Raw genomic sequence first — 16409 nt, 5'->3', positions numbered from 1 at the left:
AACACAGTTGATCCCTTTTAATTTGATAACCACCATTGCAAAACATGTCAAAGTGCAAGTAGATAAATAGGTACCACTCTGGTGGGAAGGTAAACAGCATTTCCGTGAGCTGCTCTGGTTTCGCCAGACCCGGAAGCTGTATGCCGGCTCCCTCAGCCAGCAAAGCAAGATGGGCGCCGCAACCCCAGTTGTCCACGACGGGACCTAATGGTCAGGGGTCCCTTTACCTTTACCATTGCAAAAGAATATGTTGCAAATAATGAAGAGCAATTGACATTGTTATGAGTTGTGGGTGGGGGAGTTGAGACCATTCTAACCCCTGGACCCAGCAAGTGTTAAACTGTAAGACGGGCTAGCTTCCTGATGAGGTGAGGAGCCATTAAGAGAACAAAGGAAAGGGGGTCTCTGTGCGAAATGGCAAATGCGAGGGGACCCTCCCTCAACTCAGAGATAGTTAGAAGGACAAAGCCAGAGTCTGAAGTAGTTTTGAGGCTATGGTGTGAACTAGAGGGAAAGCAGCAAGCAGAGAGCCACACCAGATCTCTACTTGAATGCAAGGCTGTGGCTACGGGAGAAACAAGATCAATTTTTGGGTGTTTATGCTGTGAACCTCTCCATTATAGGCTTAGGTTGTATATAAGTATAAATAAGCCATATATCCTAAAGACACCACAGTCTCTGCTGTGCCTCATTCCAAAAGGAAATACTAATCCTGGGTAAGTGCCGGGAACCCCTGGAATCTCACACTGCTTGGAGATTGGGTTGGCATGCAACAATATTTAATGAATGTGAACTGTATGTTAGTTTCTGGGAGAATCCCGAGAGTGCTGGCATTCAAAGAATTGATCTTTAAGGGCCTTGAGAAAGGAAGAAAAGCAAAATCCTAGCCACAAATGGGGACTAGGAAACTGGGGGGAACCTCTGCATTTCACTTTCTCATGTTGCCAGCTGATAACAGGGTTGAATGGCCTTTTGTAGTCTCATTTTACAGGCCTGTTTTAGGGTTTGCTCTGGTAATATGTATGAAAGGTAAAAGGTAAAGGAACCCTGAAAGTTAAGTCCAGTTGCAGACGACTCTGGAGTTGTGGCGCTGATCTCACTTTACAGGCTGAGGGAGCCGGCATTTGTCCACAAGCAGTTTTTCCGGGTCATGTGGCCAGCATGACTAAGCCGCTTCTGGTGCAATGGAACACTGAAACCAGAGCAGCGCACGGAAACGTCGTTTACCTTCCCACCAGAGCGGTACCTATTTATCTACTTGCACTTTTTTACGGTGCTTTTAGACTGCTAGGTTGGCAGGAGCTGGGACTGAACAACGGGAGCTCACCCAGTTGCGGGGATTCAAACCGCCGACCTTCTGACCGGCAAGTCCAAGAGGCTCAGTGGTTTAGACCACAGTGCCACCCGCGTCCCCCATAATATGTATGAAGCCTCTGTCTTATTGTGGTGTATGTCTAGAAACTGCTTTGAAAATGTTGATGCACCTTTATAAACACTTACTAGCCTTTTAAGAGGAAGAACTGCAAGTTAACATTTGAATAGATCTGAGAACTTGTAATACAGAGCCTTAACTAATTACAGTATTGACATTTCACAAGGACTGGAAACAAATTCTGAGAACTTCTGAGGAGGAGACTCCACCACACTCCTTGGCAGCAAATTCCACTGTCGGACAGCTCTTACTGTCAGGAAGTTCTTCCTAATGTTTAGGTGGAATCTTCTTTCTTGTAGTTTGAATCCATTGCCCCGTGTCCACTTCTCTGGAGCAGCAGAAAACAACCTCTCACCCTCCTCCATATGACATCCTTTTATATATTTGAACATGGCTATCATATCACCCCTTAACCTTCTCTTCTCCAGGCTAAACATACCCAGCTCCCTAAGCCGTTCCTCATAAGGCATCGTTTCCAGGCCTTTGACCATTTTGGTTGCCCTCCTCTGGACACGTTCCAGCTTGTCAGTATCCTTCTTGAACTGTGGTGCCCAGAACTGGACACAGTATTCCAGGTGATGTCTGACCAGAGCGGAATACAGTGGTACTATTACTTCCCTTGATCTAGATGCTATACTCCTATTGATGCAGCCCAGAATTGCATTGGCTTTTTTAGCTGCTGCATCACACTGTTGACTCATGTCGAGTTTATGGTCTACCAAGACTCCTAGATCCTTTTCACATGTACTGCTCTCAAGCCAGGTGTCACCCATCCTGTATTTGTGCCTTTCATATTATTTTTTTGCATTTACATTTATCCCTGTTAAAATTCATCTTGTTTGCTTTGGCCCAGTTCTCTAATCTGTTAAGGTCATTTTGAAGTGTGATCCTGTCCTCTGGGGTATTAGCCACCCCTCCCAATTTGGTGTCATCTGCAAACTTGATCAGGATACCCTCAAGCCCATCATCCAAGTCATTGATAAAGATGTTGAATAAGACTGGGCCCAAGACAGAACCCTGTGGCACCCCACTAGTCACTTCTCTCCAGGATGAAGAGGAGCCGTTAATGAGTACCCTTTGGGTTCGGTCAGGAATGCTTTGATGCTGTTTCCTGCTTGGCACGGGGTTGGACTGGATGGCCCTTGTGGTCTCTTCCAACTCTATGATTCTATCTCTGAGCAAGCTTCTTCTACAAAGTCAACCTGGAAAGCTAGGGATTTTTGAATAGAAATGATGCCCAAATGTATTGCTCTGCTTTCCTTTGGGCCACATCCAAAGGAATGTCGTCTGGGCAGCCCAGGACCTCCACATGGCTTGCGCCAGGCGGAGGTCACTTTGGCGTTGTTAATGCAGCAGTTTGACCCGTCGAGGTGCACTCCATTGTCAGATAGATACCAACAGCTATCCTTGGGTACAGTAGCAGCTGTAAATCCTATCCAAGTCTCTCTAGTCAGCAGTGAAGTTGCCTTGGCGTATATGGTACTTTCTTTCTCTATTGACTCCTACCATATGAAAATACCGAACACTGAACCGAGGACAGCTGTGTTTCTTTTTTAAACTGTTTATTGTATAATATAAAACTACAAAAGTAAGACTGCTCATTTCCATGTAATTTGCCCAACTGTTTTTTTTGTTTTTTGTTTATTACAGCTCATACCTACAAGTGAATACAGTAATCTGGTTTCAGATGTATATGTCTGCAATATTGCATAGAAAAGGCACAGCTCTAAGGTCTGTGGTTTGGGGGTGGGGACATGGGGAAGAGAAAATACAGCCTTTTTGGCAAAAACAAGCCCTGTTTAAATAACCATGCACCAAACATGTTAGACTATTTACATATTTTCTCCCCCTCACCCCTGAATCTCTGCCTTCAGACAGTCTAGTATGGATTACACTGTTAAGCATTTATGAAGTTTTTTTTTATTTAAAAAAAAAAAGCTTTTAAAAAACAAAACAAAACCCAGAATTTGCATTAGGATTATTTTTAGCATAACATTGAAAAACAAAAGGCTATAAAATGAGCTAAAATTTCCAAAATAAAATTCAGCCATAATATTATAAGCATTGTAACGTTCAAGAAAAGCAAGATACTGTTTGTGTGGGGGTGTTTTTTTGTGGGTTTTTGTTAGAGAGAGACACACACACAATTACATTCTAGAGCCAATAAATGATTTTTTTCAGGGGAGGACATTTACACCTGCTCTCTCTCTCTCTTTAACTGTAAACTTTTCAGTCAGGGTTTGTAAGACATCAGGAAAATCACACATTGTACAATTTATTCTCACACTGGTCACTTTAGAAAAATTGTGATTGTATTATGCATCTCGCTGTAAACATGAGCAACCAGTCAGTAAGGGCAATGTGTGAGGGAATCTTCACCCACACAGGAGGCTGGGATGGTCGGAAACACCACCACCATAAAGTCCCTGGGTTTGCATACGTAGGGCCCACTGGTTCCAGAGGTGCACAGGCACAGGACAGGGCTGCATAATGTGCCACAGTGAGGCCAGGCACTCACCTCTTCTTCCAGCAGGCAACCCATTCTGCAGAAGGAATAATGGTGGCAGGGAGATAATTGGAAGAGTACTGATACGCACTTGTGGTTCTTTGGGCTGGGAGCAAGGGCACAACTCATCTACAAACTCTAACTGGTTTTGTAATGGTTTAGCAGGACTTCTCTCTGAACTGAAGTTTAGTGAGGGTGCTTAGAACTGTTAATATTCCTGGATTATCTCTCAGAGTTACTCCTTTGGGAACAGGAATGCTGGGGAGTTCTTACTTTCAAACTCAGGGTCTGGAGTGTAAGACAGACAAAAGTTGATGTGCGTAATCCTCTGGCGTCCAGCTATCTTTTTAAAAGGTGGGGAGGGCAGGGGAAAGTTCTGTTTCACACCAGCACAAAATGCACTTCTGAAGACCTGTTATGTTCCTCAGCACTACTTTAACCTGTCTTGAAGCACACTTTTGCAAACCTTTGGAAAGAGTGTCTGGTTTTTTCAATGTTTGCCTTAACAGATCTACTGTCTGCACCTGCATTAGCAAATTCCTTTGATGAGCAGCAAAAACAACATGAAGGCAAATGCTCATACTTTACTAGTGATAGTATCCTGAAAGCAGCTTTTGTTCAATAAACTCCTCCATTTTGGCCCACATAGGTTTACTCCCTCAGTTTCACATGCAAAGGTCCAGCACTCACTAGACTAGCAAAGTCACTACAAGTTGCATTATCTATTCAGGGGGCAAGCCTCCAAACCACTGTCTCGTGATATTCCTCTTCCCCCATCCCTAGTTGCTTATAAGCTGCACTGCTTAGTTTTGTCCTAGGCGGTTCTCCATGGCAGCGCTGGAACAAGTACATGATGCATACCCAAGGAAACTCAACTTTGTTGGGTCTGATCCATGGCAGGCTTCTTTCAATAGTGTTCTCTGCTCATCGGCACCCTGGCTAGTACTGCACGTGCATTTAAAATGTTTAAAGCCTTTAAAAAGTAAATAATGCAGCAAAAATGTCTGAACGTGCCTTTTTGCAGCAGATTGTACTACATTAGTCCAAAAAGCAGAGGGAAAGGACTACCAACTTTTAGGTGCAACGTCAAGGCCAATCTCACTCAGCTTTGTTAATAGATCGTGCTGCTACACCCCTCCCAGTTAAACTCCCTGGCCAAATGAAAAAATGGGGGAAAAAACGCCTAACACTTCTAAAACACTTTAAAAATATTTGAGGGGCAATTTAGCAAAGGTATAACCCCATAACTCCTAATTTTATTGGATACATGCATTGTTTCTTCTTGCGTGGTCAGACTGTTTTATCCTAATGACCAGTCTCTCACTATGCTAGAGCCCTGCTCAACAATAAGCTAGGTGACTGTGTGAACCCTTCCAGGTCTTCATGTGCATGTTTACAATGATCTGCAAGCATATTCAGGTGCCTCAGACTATGCTGCCCTAACACACCTGTCCCGACTCAAGTACCAGTGCGAGAATAAATTGCTTAAGGGCAATAAATTGCTTAAAGGGGCAATGGTGGTGCGTCAAAGCCTCAGAGAAACCAAGGCCATGCTTGGCTGCTGAAAACAGGATCTGGCCCTTTTAAAAAGTAACCAAGAATACAAAACAGCTCAATTTTTATAACTAAATCTATAAACTTTTTCTTCTTTTTTTCTTTTGCATAATTCTATCCAACCAGATCTACTCATAGTAGAAAGGGAGGAGTAGAGAAAAGGGGGAAGAATCTTGTGAATGACATGTATCCTGAATAGAACCCAGTTAATCTTCAAAACCTACCTTTCATTCCCCTCTCGTATGGATTTACATTCCTACCAGAGAATACATTCCTACCATACATTCTGTACATGTTACAATCCAGGTGTTGTTAGCTTCACAATAAAATAAATATATTTACAAAAGGAAAAATAAGAAGGAATAAATAACTTATGGAAAACAAAATGGGAAAAAATTACTTCAGATTCAAAAAAGCTCTTTTAAATTCTGCTCTCTTCTTGTAACTTCATTGCACATGAGTGTAAATAAAAATCCCCCAGTATTCATGCCTGGGGGGGGGGGGAAGAGAAATCATAGCCTGTTAAAAGTTGGCCCTTCAAGAAATGTGAGTCACACTGGAGAGAAGGCTATCCAGGAGCAGAAGTTATTTCAGTTCATATTTTCAAGGGCTACAATGCATTATAAGAAACACTTGGTCATTTGGACACAAAATACTATAGAGAAGTTGCCTTTCCTGGTCACATATGCCACCCATTTGCTCCAAATTATGTTCTAAGATAGACTTCAGCTACAAAAGTTGTAATGGATTCACTGTGCAGGGTATAAGGGCCAGTTTTTGAAAAACAACTTGCTGCTTTGCTCTAAAAATGATGTTCCAACATATGGAACTTGTTTAAATTCTTAGCTAGTCCAAAGAGGAGGACAATTGCTTCTAAGTTAGTGTGGGATCAGATTTTAACAATGGTGAAAGCACTTATCTTACATTGCTGTTCTTCTTAACGATGCTTATAAGTGTATGGATTTTAGCCTGAACTTAATATTGCACCAGCAGAGAAGTGTTTGGAGTAAGTTTAACAACTGCTGAGCCGTGCCTGTAATGCATGTGATCACTCTCGTTTTCAATATCTGCACCCAAAGCTGTAACTTGGCTGGTAGCCTGGGGCACATAGGCACCATCTCCAGCTCAATCCCAGAGAGAAGGTTCTGTAACTGTGAAGTGAGCTGGTTCTTTCAACTTCAGACTACAGTACTCTGGTGCTGCAGATGTGGATAGGTCAACGGGGCCAGTAGAAACTGTTGTGGGTTAGTAAATTTTGTGGAGTTATTGATAAGGCTAGACTCCACCAATACACGGTTTTGTGTGACCGGCTAATTTATATTTATGGTTTATATATACCACCGGCTGTATACATGGATCTAAAGGAGTTATTATACCCTGTCATTAGGAGTTTTGAATGGCTCACCCTCTGCCATACACACCACTGATGATAAGCAAAAGTATTCTCTCAAAACTTCACTTATTTCACACTGAGTGACAAGACACTTTTCAAAATATTAAAAACTAATGGCCGGAATGGGATTTAATCGATGCATTTAGCTCAGACAAGCAATTCTCTATTTGCCAAGTTGGTTGGTAAGGGAATGAGGAGCTGGGTGTGCATGCCACATAATACATTATATGCATTTTAAATAAATAGAGATGGCCTGTTCTAAAGTGCCAGTTTTATAAAGCTGCCTTCTTAAAGGCAGACAAGACACAATTTTTAAAATCCATGACAAGAAGCGAGCAGAACTGACTGAATATTGCCAAATTACATAAAACATAATTTAAAAATTCTTAAATAAATATAAAAGTTATTCCTAAAGAAGCCATATGCATATCAACAATATAGTTTGTAACCTGCACTCAATTAAGTACCATTTAAAATTAATATGCCATAGCAATTTCAGCAACAGGCACGATAGATAACATTGCAGGTTTTCTTTAAAATAAATGTACATCACAAATGAAAACAGAGGGGGTGGGAACTGCAACAGTAGCTGTAATGAGAAGACTGCAGTGGGAAGGGAGACATGCATAGAGAGCTGCAGTTGTTGATTCAAAACAAATCAGGCCTTATAAAGTGTAAAGCAGGTAATACAGTCAGTTCAAGAAACCGACCCTAGAGAAGACACCAAGAGTTCGCAATGTGGCAGGCTCCAGTTCTGACAGCGGTGGATATTTGAGTGAGTCCATCCAGCGCTGATAAGAGATGATTTCACTGCAGTAATACTGAAGTTTCTTTCTTTTTTCCCAGCACTTGTTAACACAGTGAGTATGTTCTAAGAAAAGGCTAAGGTAAGACTAATTCAAAGGAATACAGTATATTCGCGATACACCATCGGAGGGGATGAGAACATTTCCTCCTCCCAAGACCCCAAAACACATTTCCATGGAAGAAAGCTTCACTGACTTCAATGTAACTTACTTTCAAAGTAAGCGTAGCCAGTTTATGCAGCCAAAAAACTTTTTTTTTAAAGGCTAGACACATTGTTGTAATATGGTTCCGTTTAAAAATAATTACAACTTACTAAGTCATGCCATTCTAAGACTAGATGCAAATACAATGGCTGCATGCAATCCAACAGAGAGTTAAGCACACAGAAGTCCATTAATTTGGATCCTAAATTTTTGCTCCATGACCAGCTCACATAATGGGCCTTTCCCAAGTAAATGAGCTTAAGGATGCTTAATTTTCTGTTAAGAATGTGGTTGAAGTCAGGTTTTAGTATTTTAATTTTTTTTAAAAAATGCTTCATTTCATGATAAAAAAAATATTCTTGATCGTTTTAGGGTGGGAGGAAGAGGGAATTTAATCAGAATGAAGTTTCACAGCTATTTCCTGCCAACTGTTTGACATCAGTGTTGGAATAGACATGGCTCTAAGGTTTTTGTTTAAAATCACAGTAGTACGCGGTAGGGAGCAAATATTTGTGAAACTTTAAAAGGGAAGAGTCCTTGGGCCTTTCCCTTCAAGCATGTGTGTCTGGATTCAGGGAGGCCAACTTGAGAATGATTTGATCCAAATTTCTCTTTGCACCATTATACACATATAAAACACTACAAGTCTGTATAAAACTACAAGCAGTTCTTATACATCAGAAGGTGTATGCAGGAACTGGGTGAGCAAATCCTACCAAAATAGCTATGTTTCCATTTTTGTGTGTGAGTATAAACAGCTTTTTGTTTTTTTCTCTTTTTTTAAGAAAAGACCCCAATATCATAAATTGCAGAATCTGTACAAAAATATAAAATAAATTTGGGTAGCAGGTATTTTTTTCTTTTAAGAGCCATGTAAATGCAACATTTAAAGAGGAATAGTTAATACCTCTAAAAAGGCTGAATTGCTATGTCAACCTAGACAGGGCTAAAATGCCAAAAAGTTACATGATTATCTAAATAATATTTTAACCTCTTGCAATAAAACTTATAGAAAAAATAGACAAATATGCACATGCAATTTACAGCTTTCCCCCAACATAATCCTTGTGCTTAGCTTTTACAATTCATTTTTCTGTCAAACATATTAATATTGTTTACAATATGCATCCCCCCCATATCAGGATTTCAGGTCTCCCTTGAGGAACCACTTTCAAAAATACATTAAAAGTGGTCATACATGGATGAAGGCACTCCAACTCTGCTTGAAGCAAAAACTAGTGTGATCCTTTTTAGAAAAAGACAAGCAAAGATGCATGCAAAGTGGTGGGTGGGTGTGGGTGTCTGTCTGTCTGTCTGCGTAGATTTGTAAGAAGGGAGAAGGTTGTGAAAATACTACCAAGTGTTTATACTGGAACATTTTTTTGTAAAAAGTTGCTATATTTTAAGACCCAACAAGCACCTCCATTATATGATCCAGTTCTGTTAGGTCCATTTTGAAAGGCTGATTGGGGGTTACTGGCTGGGTGCTGTAGGGAGCCAGAGTTTTTAGGAGGTCATCTGCAGAGACGGGAGCCATTTTTGAGGCAGCCCCCGTAGTAGATGTGCAAGGGTCAAAATCATACATAGAAGTATCAATGTCAGCAAAGAGAATATCATCCAAGGTCAAGTCTGTAAGAAAACCTGTAGATGTTGTGATCTCAAAATTGCCAGGTAAAGAGTCCATTAGTTTAGGTTCATTTATTCTGTTCTCCTGGACTCCCTCGGACTTCTGAATGCTGGATTCACTGGAATTCCCCTTAGAGTTAACAGATGCCGTCATTTCTGTCGCTGTAGCTGCTACTGCCTCAGCGGAGGTAGGTGTTGGACAGAGCTCCTCAATTTCATCCAAGGCCGAGGAGAAACTGTCCTTTACTGGTTGGATAGTTGGAGGTGGTAGTTTTATAGGACCATCTTGTAGGATAGCCTGTGAAGTGCAAAAAGTGTCATCCTCAAGCAGAGAGGCAGGGGTGAGGCAAGACTCCAGTGGCGTAGTAGTGCTTGCTGAGTCAGTGGGGTGGACTGGCGGAGAGGCCAGATGGTTAAAGGCAGGCTGAACTTCCCGGAAGTTTTCTCCAAGAGGATCTGGAGGCTGTGAAGGGGTGATGAACACAGGCCTCAAGCTGCCTTCCTGCTTGAGTTCCTCCTGGATTCGCCTCAACATGTTGTTAATTAAAACTGTCTTTTGCAAGCTTGGCTCTGTTAATGGCCTGTGGTTATAAAGTTTCATAAGGGAAATGTTGAAGATAGTCTGGCGCTGTAAGGTGTAAGACACCTTCGATGGACCATCAGTAGGAGACACCACTTTGCCTTCCAGCCCATCTTCATGCTCATCAAACTTCCGCTTTCCTCCTTTCCCCAACATATATCTGAAAAAAGGGGGGGAAATGATAACTAAACAAAAAATAAACACACGCAACATCCATATCTTGTTTTAAGAAAAGTCCTCAGAACTGCACAGAAACTGTGGTCTTGGTCTTTTTGTAATTCATTAGAGTGACGATGCACAAGGCATTTGAAATTGTAGAGAAACGGAAATGCTTTCACCCTTTCAAAAAAAGAAGAAAGGACCCAGCTCTCTATCAAAGCAGCTTGCCATGCGCACCTGAACTCTGCTGAGTAGCAAAGCAACAGATTCACACACATTATCAAAAGTTACAGTTTCTGCTCAGGCATGCAGAATGGCGCATACTGAGGAGATCATGTTAGTTTCAGAGACGGAGATGTTGGGTATCATATGCTCTCCTCACCTTGCACCCTGCATGGGGCATAGAAAAGAAAAAGAAAGAGAAGCTAAAACTTTATCTGGGACGCAGAAGCCACTGAGAACCAGGGAATGACACCCCCACCCGCCGTCTTCACCAGGTTACCTTGAGGGGGAAACCAGACAGAAATCCTGGTTATTCTAGGCCAGGGGTCAGCAACCTTTTTCAGCCATGGGCCGGTCCACCATCCCTCAGACCATGTGGTGGACCGGACTATATATTTTTTTTGGGGGGGGGAATGAACAAATTCCTATGCCCCACAAATAACCCAGAGATGCATTTTAAATAAAAGCACACATTCTGCTCATGTAAAAACACGCTGATTCCTGAACCGTCTGCGGGCCGGATTTAGAAGGTGACTGGGCCGGATCCGGCCCCTGGGCCTTAAGTTGCCTACCCCTGTTCTAGGCTCTTTTTCTTGCCTTTAATCTAGCACTTGTCTAATTTAACTTACCCCTAAACACAAACCAGATATGAGTTGGAAATCAAAGGCTGAAGTTACTCATGGGGTTTTAACATCAGAATAACTGAATGGTGTATATATGCATGTGTGTGTGTGTGTGTCATAGTAATTAATTTGGAAAGAGAGAAATCCAACCTTCACTGGTTCTGGGACCCTAATGCAAAGGGCCTTACCCTAAAGTAAGGTCTAAGGTACAGATTCAGAGACATTTCTGCTCAGGTTCTAAAGCCAGAGAACAAACATGCTACAAAGAACCATCTCTGTCTTTCATGCGGCTAACATTTGACGCCATTACAGTAAGCATGCACCTTGAAATATTAAGGAGTCGCACATATGGTAAGCCCCATGCTACAGTTTCTTTGTTACTGACAAAGCTTAGGTAAGAAAGAAACCTTAACAAGCAAAGGGGCACTGGAAAAAGAGCTGAAGGCCTCAACGTTCACATGCAAATATGTGGTTTTTATTTAAAGTCACATGAGAGGAAGTAAGAGCAGGAAGTGCCTTTTCTATTGTGGCCACATCTCAGAATCAGATACACAAGGACATTAGGTGCCTCAAGTAAGTAGCTTAGTATCAGGGGACAGAACTGTGGGCTGCTCTGCACCCCTTCAGTTAGCCTGGAGCCTTAGGTACACAGGAAGAGTCTTCCCCATCACCAGTGTTGATAAAATTCAAGTGCCTGCCTGGTCAACTTCTCTACATAGAATGGGAAGGGGGTGCCATCTTGTCCTTTGGCTCAGGCAGGAAAAATATTCTGCAGAATTAAAACAGTCCTTTAGGTTCACTGGTTAAGCCCATTCCCTCATTCCTCCCACCAATCCTTCATGGGTGTTCAGTGAAAGATAAGGGAATTTTTAGCTATCAGGGCTACAGAGAGAATGCGGAAGCGGAAATTGTTTCTACTAATCCAGTAAGGGATTTCAGACTGATATAAACTGGTAATCACAGGGTGGGACGTCCTCACATAATACAGGTACAGCCCATGGGCATAGCAAGTATTTTTTTTGGGGGGGGGGCTTTTGTTAGGGGGGCAGAACCAATGTGATCGGTCAGTTAGTTAAAGATTTCTATTGTTTTATTTGATTGGGGTGGGACAGCTGCCCCCCTGGCTACGCCCGTGGGACAGCCCTTGATTTAAATCTAAATATTGTCCCATGATATTGTGCAGTCCATTACTAAACCACTGAAATAACATGAAAAGTGGCAGAGATGCCACCTACAACAAGTGTGCGCCAAAAATAAAACATTGTAATGTGCATCATTTAACCCTAATGTAAAATTTGGATGTGTTGGTTGCAAAAGTAGGAATTTTGTTACTCTGGGATTCGAGATTTCCTGTACTCTTCTGCTTACAGGACACAGACAGAGGATTTAGCTTATAGCCTCTTAAAACCTTATGGTAGCTAACCTGTGGCCCTCCAGGTGATGTTGGACTCAAACTCCCATCAGTCCTAGTCAGTATGGCCAAAAGTCAGAAATGATGAGAGTGGTAGACCAGCAACATCTGGAGGAGCAACCTCTGCCTTATGGTATCATGAAACATTCCCCTGCAGTTAAAAGTGGTGATCTATGGTATATTGCCACTTGTTGGCAGCTGTTTGGAGAGTTGAGCTTATGGAGAACTGCTTACACAGATTCAGGTGCCATGCACAGAGCAGACACTATGCAATTCCTGGCCTTCTGAATCTATTCAGGCAGGGACCCATGTCTGACTGCTTCTGGAGAATACGAGCTGCAAGCTGAAATGAGAGCTCATCTCTGCTTCATCCAGAAGTCTCAGTCCAAAGCGCCAGGTCTGTTAACATATAATTGCGTGCCAGTCATTCAAGCTTAACAACCTAGAGGCATACAATCAACATCATTTGGGGTCACTTTCCTGCCCACCTAACCGATCCCTGAATTTCTTCTTCATCTAGAACACAGCTGCACACATCATACGTGCAGGAATTTTTTCTTAGGCTCCGACTGTTGAAGCAACTGCAGTGGCAAGAGCCCCCAGGCTGTAAAGCTTATCCCCACCCCTCCACCCTGCAAAAACCCTCCCTCCTCCTCAAGACCTCAGTGAATAAGGTACACCGTCCTTGGAACTGCAGCTGCAAGAGTTCTCCTTGGAGTTATTCCAAAGCAGAAAATACAAGCACGCACAAAGCATCCCCTCCACAGCACACACCCTAATGTAAATTAGGATGGGAATATTTATCAAAACACTACCCTGGTAGGGGGATGTAAAAATGACACGCAAGCGCCAAAGATATCGATAGGGTTGGCTATTGTCCTTCTATCTCTGGAAGGGAATGCCATTGCTAGCTGTAGGTTTGGGCTGCCTCACCAGACGTGCTGCTCATCTTCCTCACTGAACAGAGAAACAAAAAGCTACTCGGGAAGGAGGAGGTTATAGGTAAAGAACCAAGTATTTGCTTTGTAACCCTAAGAAATGCAGCTGAGAAGTTCTTGAGGTAGAGCAAAGAACAGCAATGGAGCTAAGGCTGGTTCATTGGGAAGGAGACCTTGTGAGCTCTTCTGATGGTGACACAGATGTGCCCTAGGAACTTGCTTCTCATCCCCCGCCCTTGACAAATCAGAATATGCAAGGAGGGACAGGAGGATGTAAGGTGGTATAAAGAAGAGGCTTCATTTACAACTCCTGGGATCTTGGCTGTCCAACAGCTAGATCTTCTGTCTTTCACTTACAGTCTGCAGGAATACAATATGTCCTATAACTCTGGGTCTGCTTTCCACCCTAGTTGTACAATGCCTCAGGGTTACAAGTGGTGGTAATTACAATTTTTAAAAAAGCAAACTAAATCCTACTGTAAGGTAAAAGGTAAAAGGACCCCTGGACAGTTAAGTCCAGTCAAAGGTGACTATGGGGTTGTGGTGCTCATCTCGCTTCAGGCTGAGGGAGCCGGCGTTTGTCCACAGACAGCTTTCCAGGTCATGTGGCCAGCATGACTAAACTGCTTCTGGCGCAACAGAACACCGTAACAGAAACACTGTTTACCTTCCCACCGGAGCGGTTCCTATTTATCTACTTGCACTGCTATGCTTTCGAACTGCTAGGTTGGCAGGAGCTGGGACAGAGCAACGGTAGCTCACCCCGTCACGCAGATTTGAACTGCTGACCTTATGTCCAGCAATCTCACCTGTGTGCCACCCCCCTTGTAAGACATAGGCCTTGGGCACAAAACACTGCAACTTAGTGAAGATGAGCTGTCCTTAACAGATAAAAAATGGGTGTGCATTTATTATGAAGAAATGCTCCCTGGCACTGCAACTCCATGATGGCCACACATACTTGTTCTCAAGCACTAGTGGGCAACCTCAAGTCCAGGGGTTGGGTGTGGCCCTCAAGGACTCTCTGTGTGGCCCTCTACACTACACTCTCACCAGGCCTCCTTTGTACACCCCGTAGGTGTGTTTACCAGGCTATAATATGCCCTTGGTCTGTGCTAGTTCCCTCTTGAGTCCCTGAATGAATGGATGGGAGAGGGATGGGGGGGAGAGAGGAGAGATCTTGATTCCTGCATGCTCTATATTTGCTAATCAATCACACTCAACCCCCCCCCTGCTTTCTCAGTGCTCTTCTGTCTCCACACTGGAATCCATTTCAGTTAGAAGCAGTTTATTTTCCGTATCACAAGTGCGCTGTAAATTCTTTGTATCTGTTTTGCCTTGCATTCTACCATGTAAGCTGTGGCTTAAGAATGTATGTACAGTTCACTGAATCAAGCCATTGCCTGAGCTACACTCAAGAATCGTAGCAACCCTAAAAGCACCTTTTAAACAGTGCAACAATATCCCTGGAAGATACCACCATCTTCACAGTTTTCCAATTAGGACACTCCTTTTCAGACAGTTTCTTCACTCACCAACAGCACACGGAATGCCAATAGTTTTTTTTTAAACTGTCAAATAAATAACTCTTCAGTGAGGGGTAAGATCTTTTATCAGGAACAGGGAGAAAAGCTGAGAGAGCACTAAGTCTACAATCTGAAGTGTACTGAGCAGGAAAGTTAAGCCCCCACTGAATTCATAGTCTACTTCAGAGTAGACATATTTTAAGAGCCAGGCTACAAACCTTTCAGTTTAGAGACAACAGAAAAAGTCCAGTTACAGGTGGGTAGCCGTGTTGGTCTGCCATAGTCAAAACAAAATAAAATAAAAAATTCTTTCCAGTAGCACCTTAGAGACCAACTATGTTTGTTCTTGGTATGAGCTTTCGTGTGCATGCACACTTCTTCAGTGTGCATGCACACGAAAGCTCATACCAAGAACAAACTTAGTTGGTCTCTAAGGTGCTACTGGAAAGAAAAAGTCCAGTCTCTCTGGAGTAATTCTTCACAGAGAAGGGAGGGGGGGCAAAAAAGAAAGGAAAAAAGAATGCTATAGTAACACCAGTATTTTTTTTCTGGAGGGACGCAGAGGTACGCATACCCCTAAACATTTTGTGAATCTTTGTACTTTTGTCCATTTGCTGTATTTATTTTTCCCCGACTTGAACTATAAAATGGTGATTTTCTTGAGTCAAAATGAGAGTACCCCTAAACATTTTAAAAAAGAAAAATGCACTGAGTAACACTATTAGGAAACCTGCAAGTTTTAAAAAAACTTGAAGCTTCTTGGCTGCCTTCCAAGAATCCAAGGTGCACGAGAATGCTGCGATTTAGCACTGGTCCCCAAAAGCGAGGTTTAGCTCTACCTCCCCAGGACCATCCACCAGCATGGAATGTTCTCTCTCCCCAGGGAGACACTGGGCACTCTGAGAGCAGAAGGCGGACATCAAACATGCACCCAGAGTGCTGCAGCTTTATAGTTTTGTGCAGTTTTGCAAGAGGGAAAGGGGTGGAGACTGAGGAAGATTCATAAAATAATTCTTTTAAATGGTTCTTGTTTTTATATGTAAGCTGCCTAGAGTCCCATCAGAGAGAAAGGTGGATTACAAGCAAAGCTGTTGTTCTTAAATCACTTTTCGGGTTTTCTTCTTCTTTTTGATCATAACATAAAGAGACAACATCACAAAGTACTGGATCATTAAAAACTTGTGAGGCTGTGCAGATCAATGCTGTGCCATTAGAAAAAAAATACCAGCTCTATAAAGCAAAGCAACCCCACTTTGGTTATTGGAGGTGACAATATGGGTAGAAGAAGAAGAAGAAGAGTTTGGATTTGATATCCCGCTTTATCACTACCCGAAGCAGTCTCAAAGCGGCTAACATTCTCCTTTCCCTTCCTCCGCCACAACAAACACTCAGTGAGGTGAGTGGGGCTGAGAGACTTCAAAGAAGTGTG

At 42.6% G+C, this 16409-nt stretch overlaps 1 protein-coding gene across 4 annotated transcripts in view; it reads right to left on the bottom strand.

Annotated features, from left to right (window-relative positions):
• Nucleotides 1-5588: 5588 nt before the first annotated feature.
• Nucleotides 5589-16409, bottom strand: part of SERTAD2 (SERTA domain containing 2) — a 123857-nt gene continuing 113036 nt past the window's right edge. For 3 of the 4 annotated variants that reach the window (XM_033142733.1, XM_033142731.1, XM_033142732.1), the window contains 2 exons: nt 9316-10261; nt 5589-7756 (listed from right to left, as the gene is read on the bottom strand). In XM_033142733.1, the coding sequence (XP_032998624.1) occupies nt 7583-7756; nt 9316-10257 (1116 nt within the window). In that variant the 5' untranslated portion in view covers nt 10258-10261 and the 3' untranslated portion in view covers nt 5589-7582. Of the gene's footprint in view, nt 10262-16409 lie in introns of all 4 variants that reach the window. The other variant, XM_033142734.1, reaches the window with a different exon arrangement.

This window comes from Lacerta agilis, chromosome 3 (genome assembly GCF_009819535.1).
Source record: "Lacerta agilis isolate rLacAgi1 chromosome 3, rLacAgi1.pri, whole genome shotgun sequence".
Taxonomy (NCBI): Eukaryota; Metazoa; Chordata; class Lepidosauria; order Squamata; family Lacertidae; genus Lacerta; species Lacerta agilis.
This window is presented reverse-complemented; position numbering and strand designations above follow the sequence as displayed.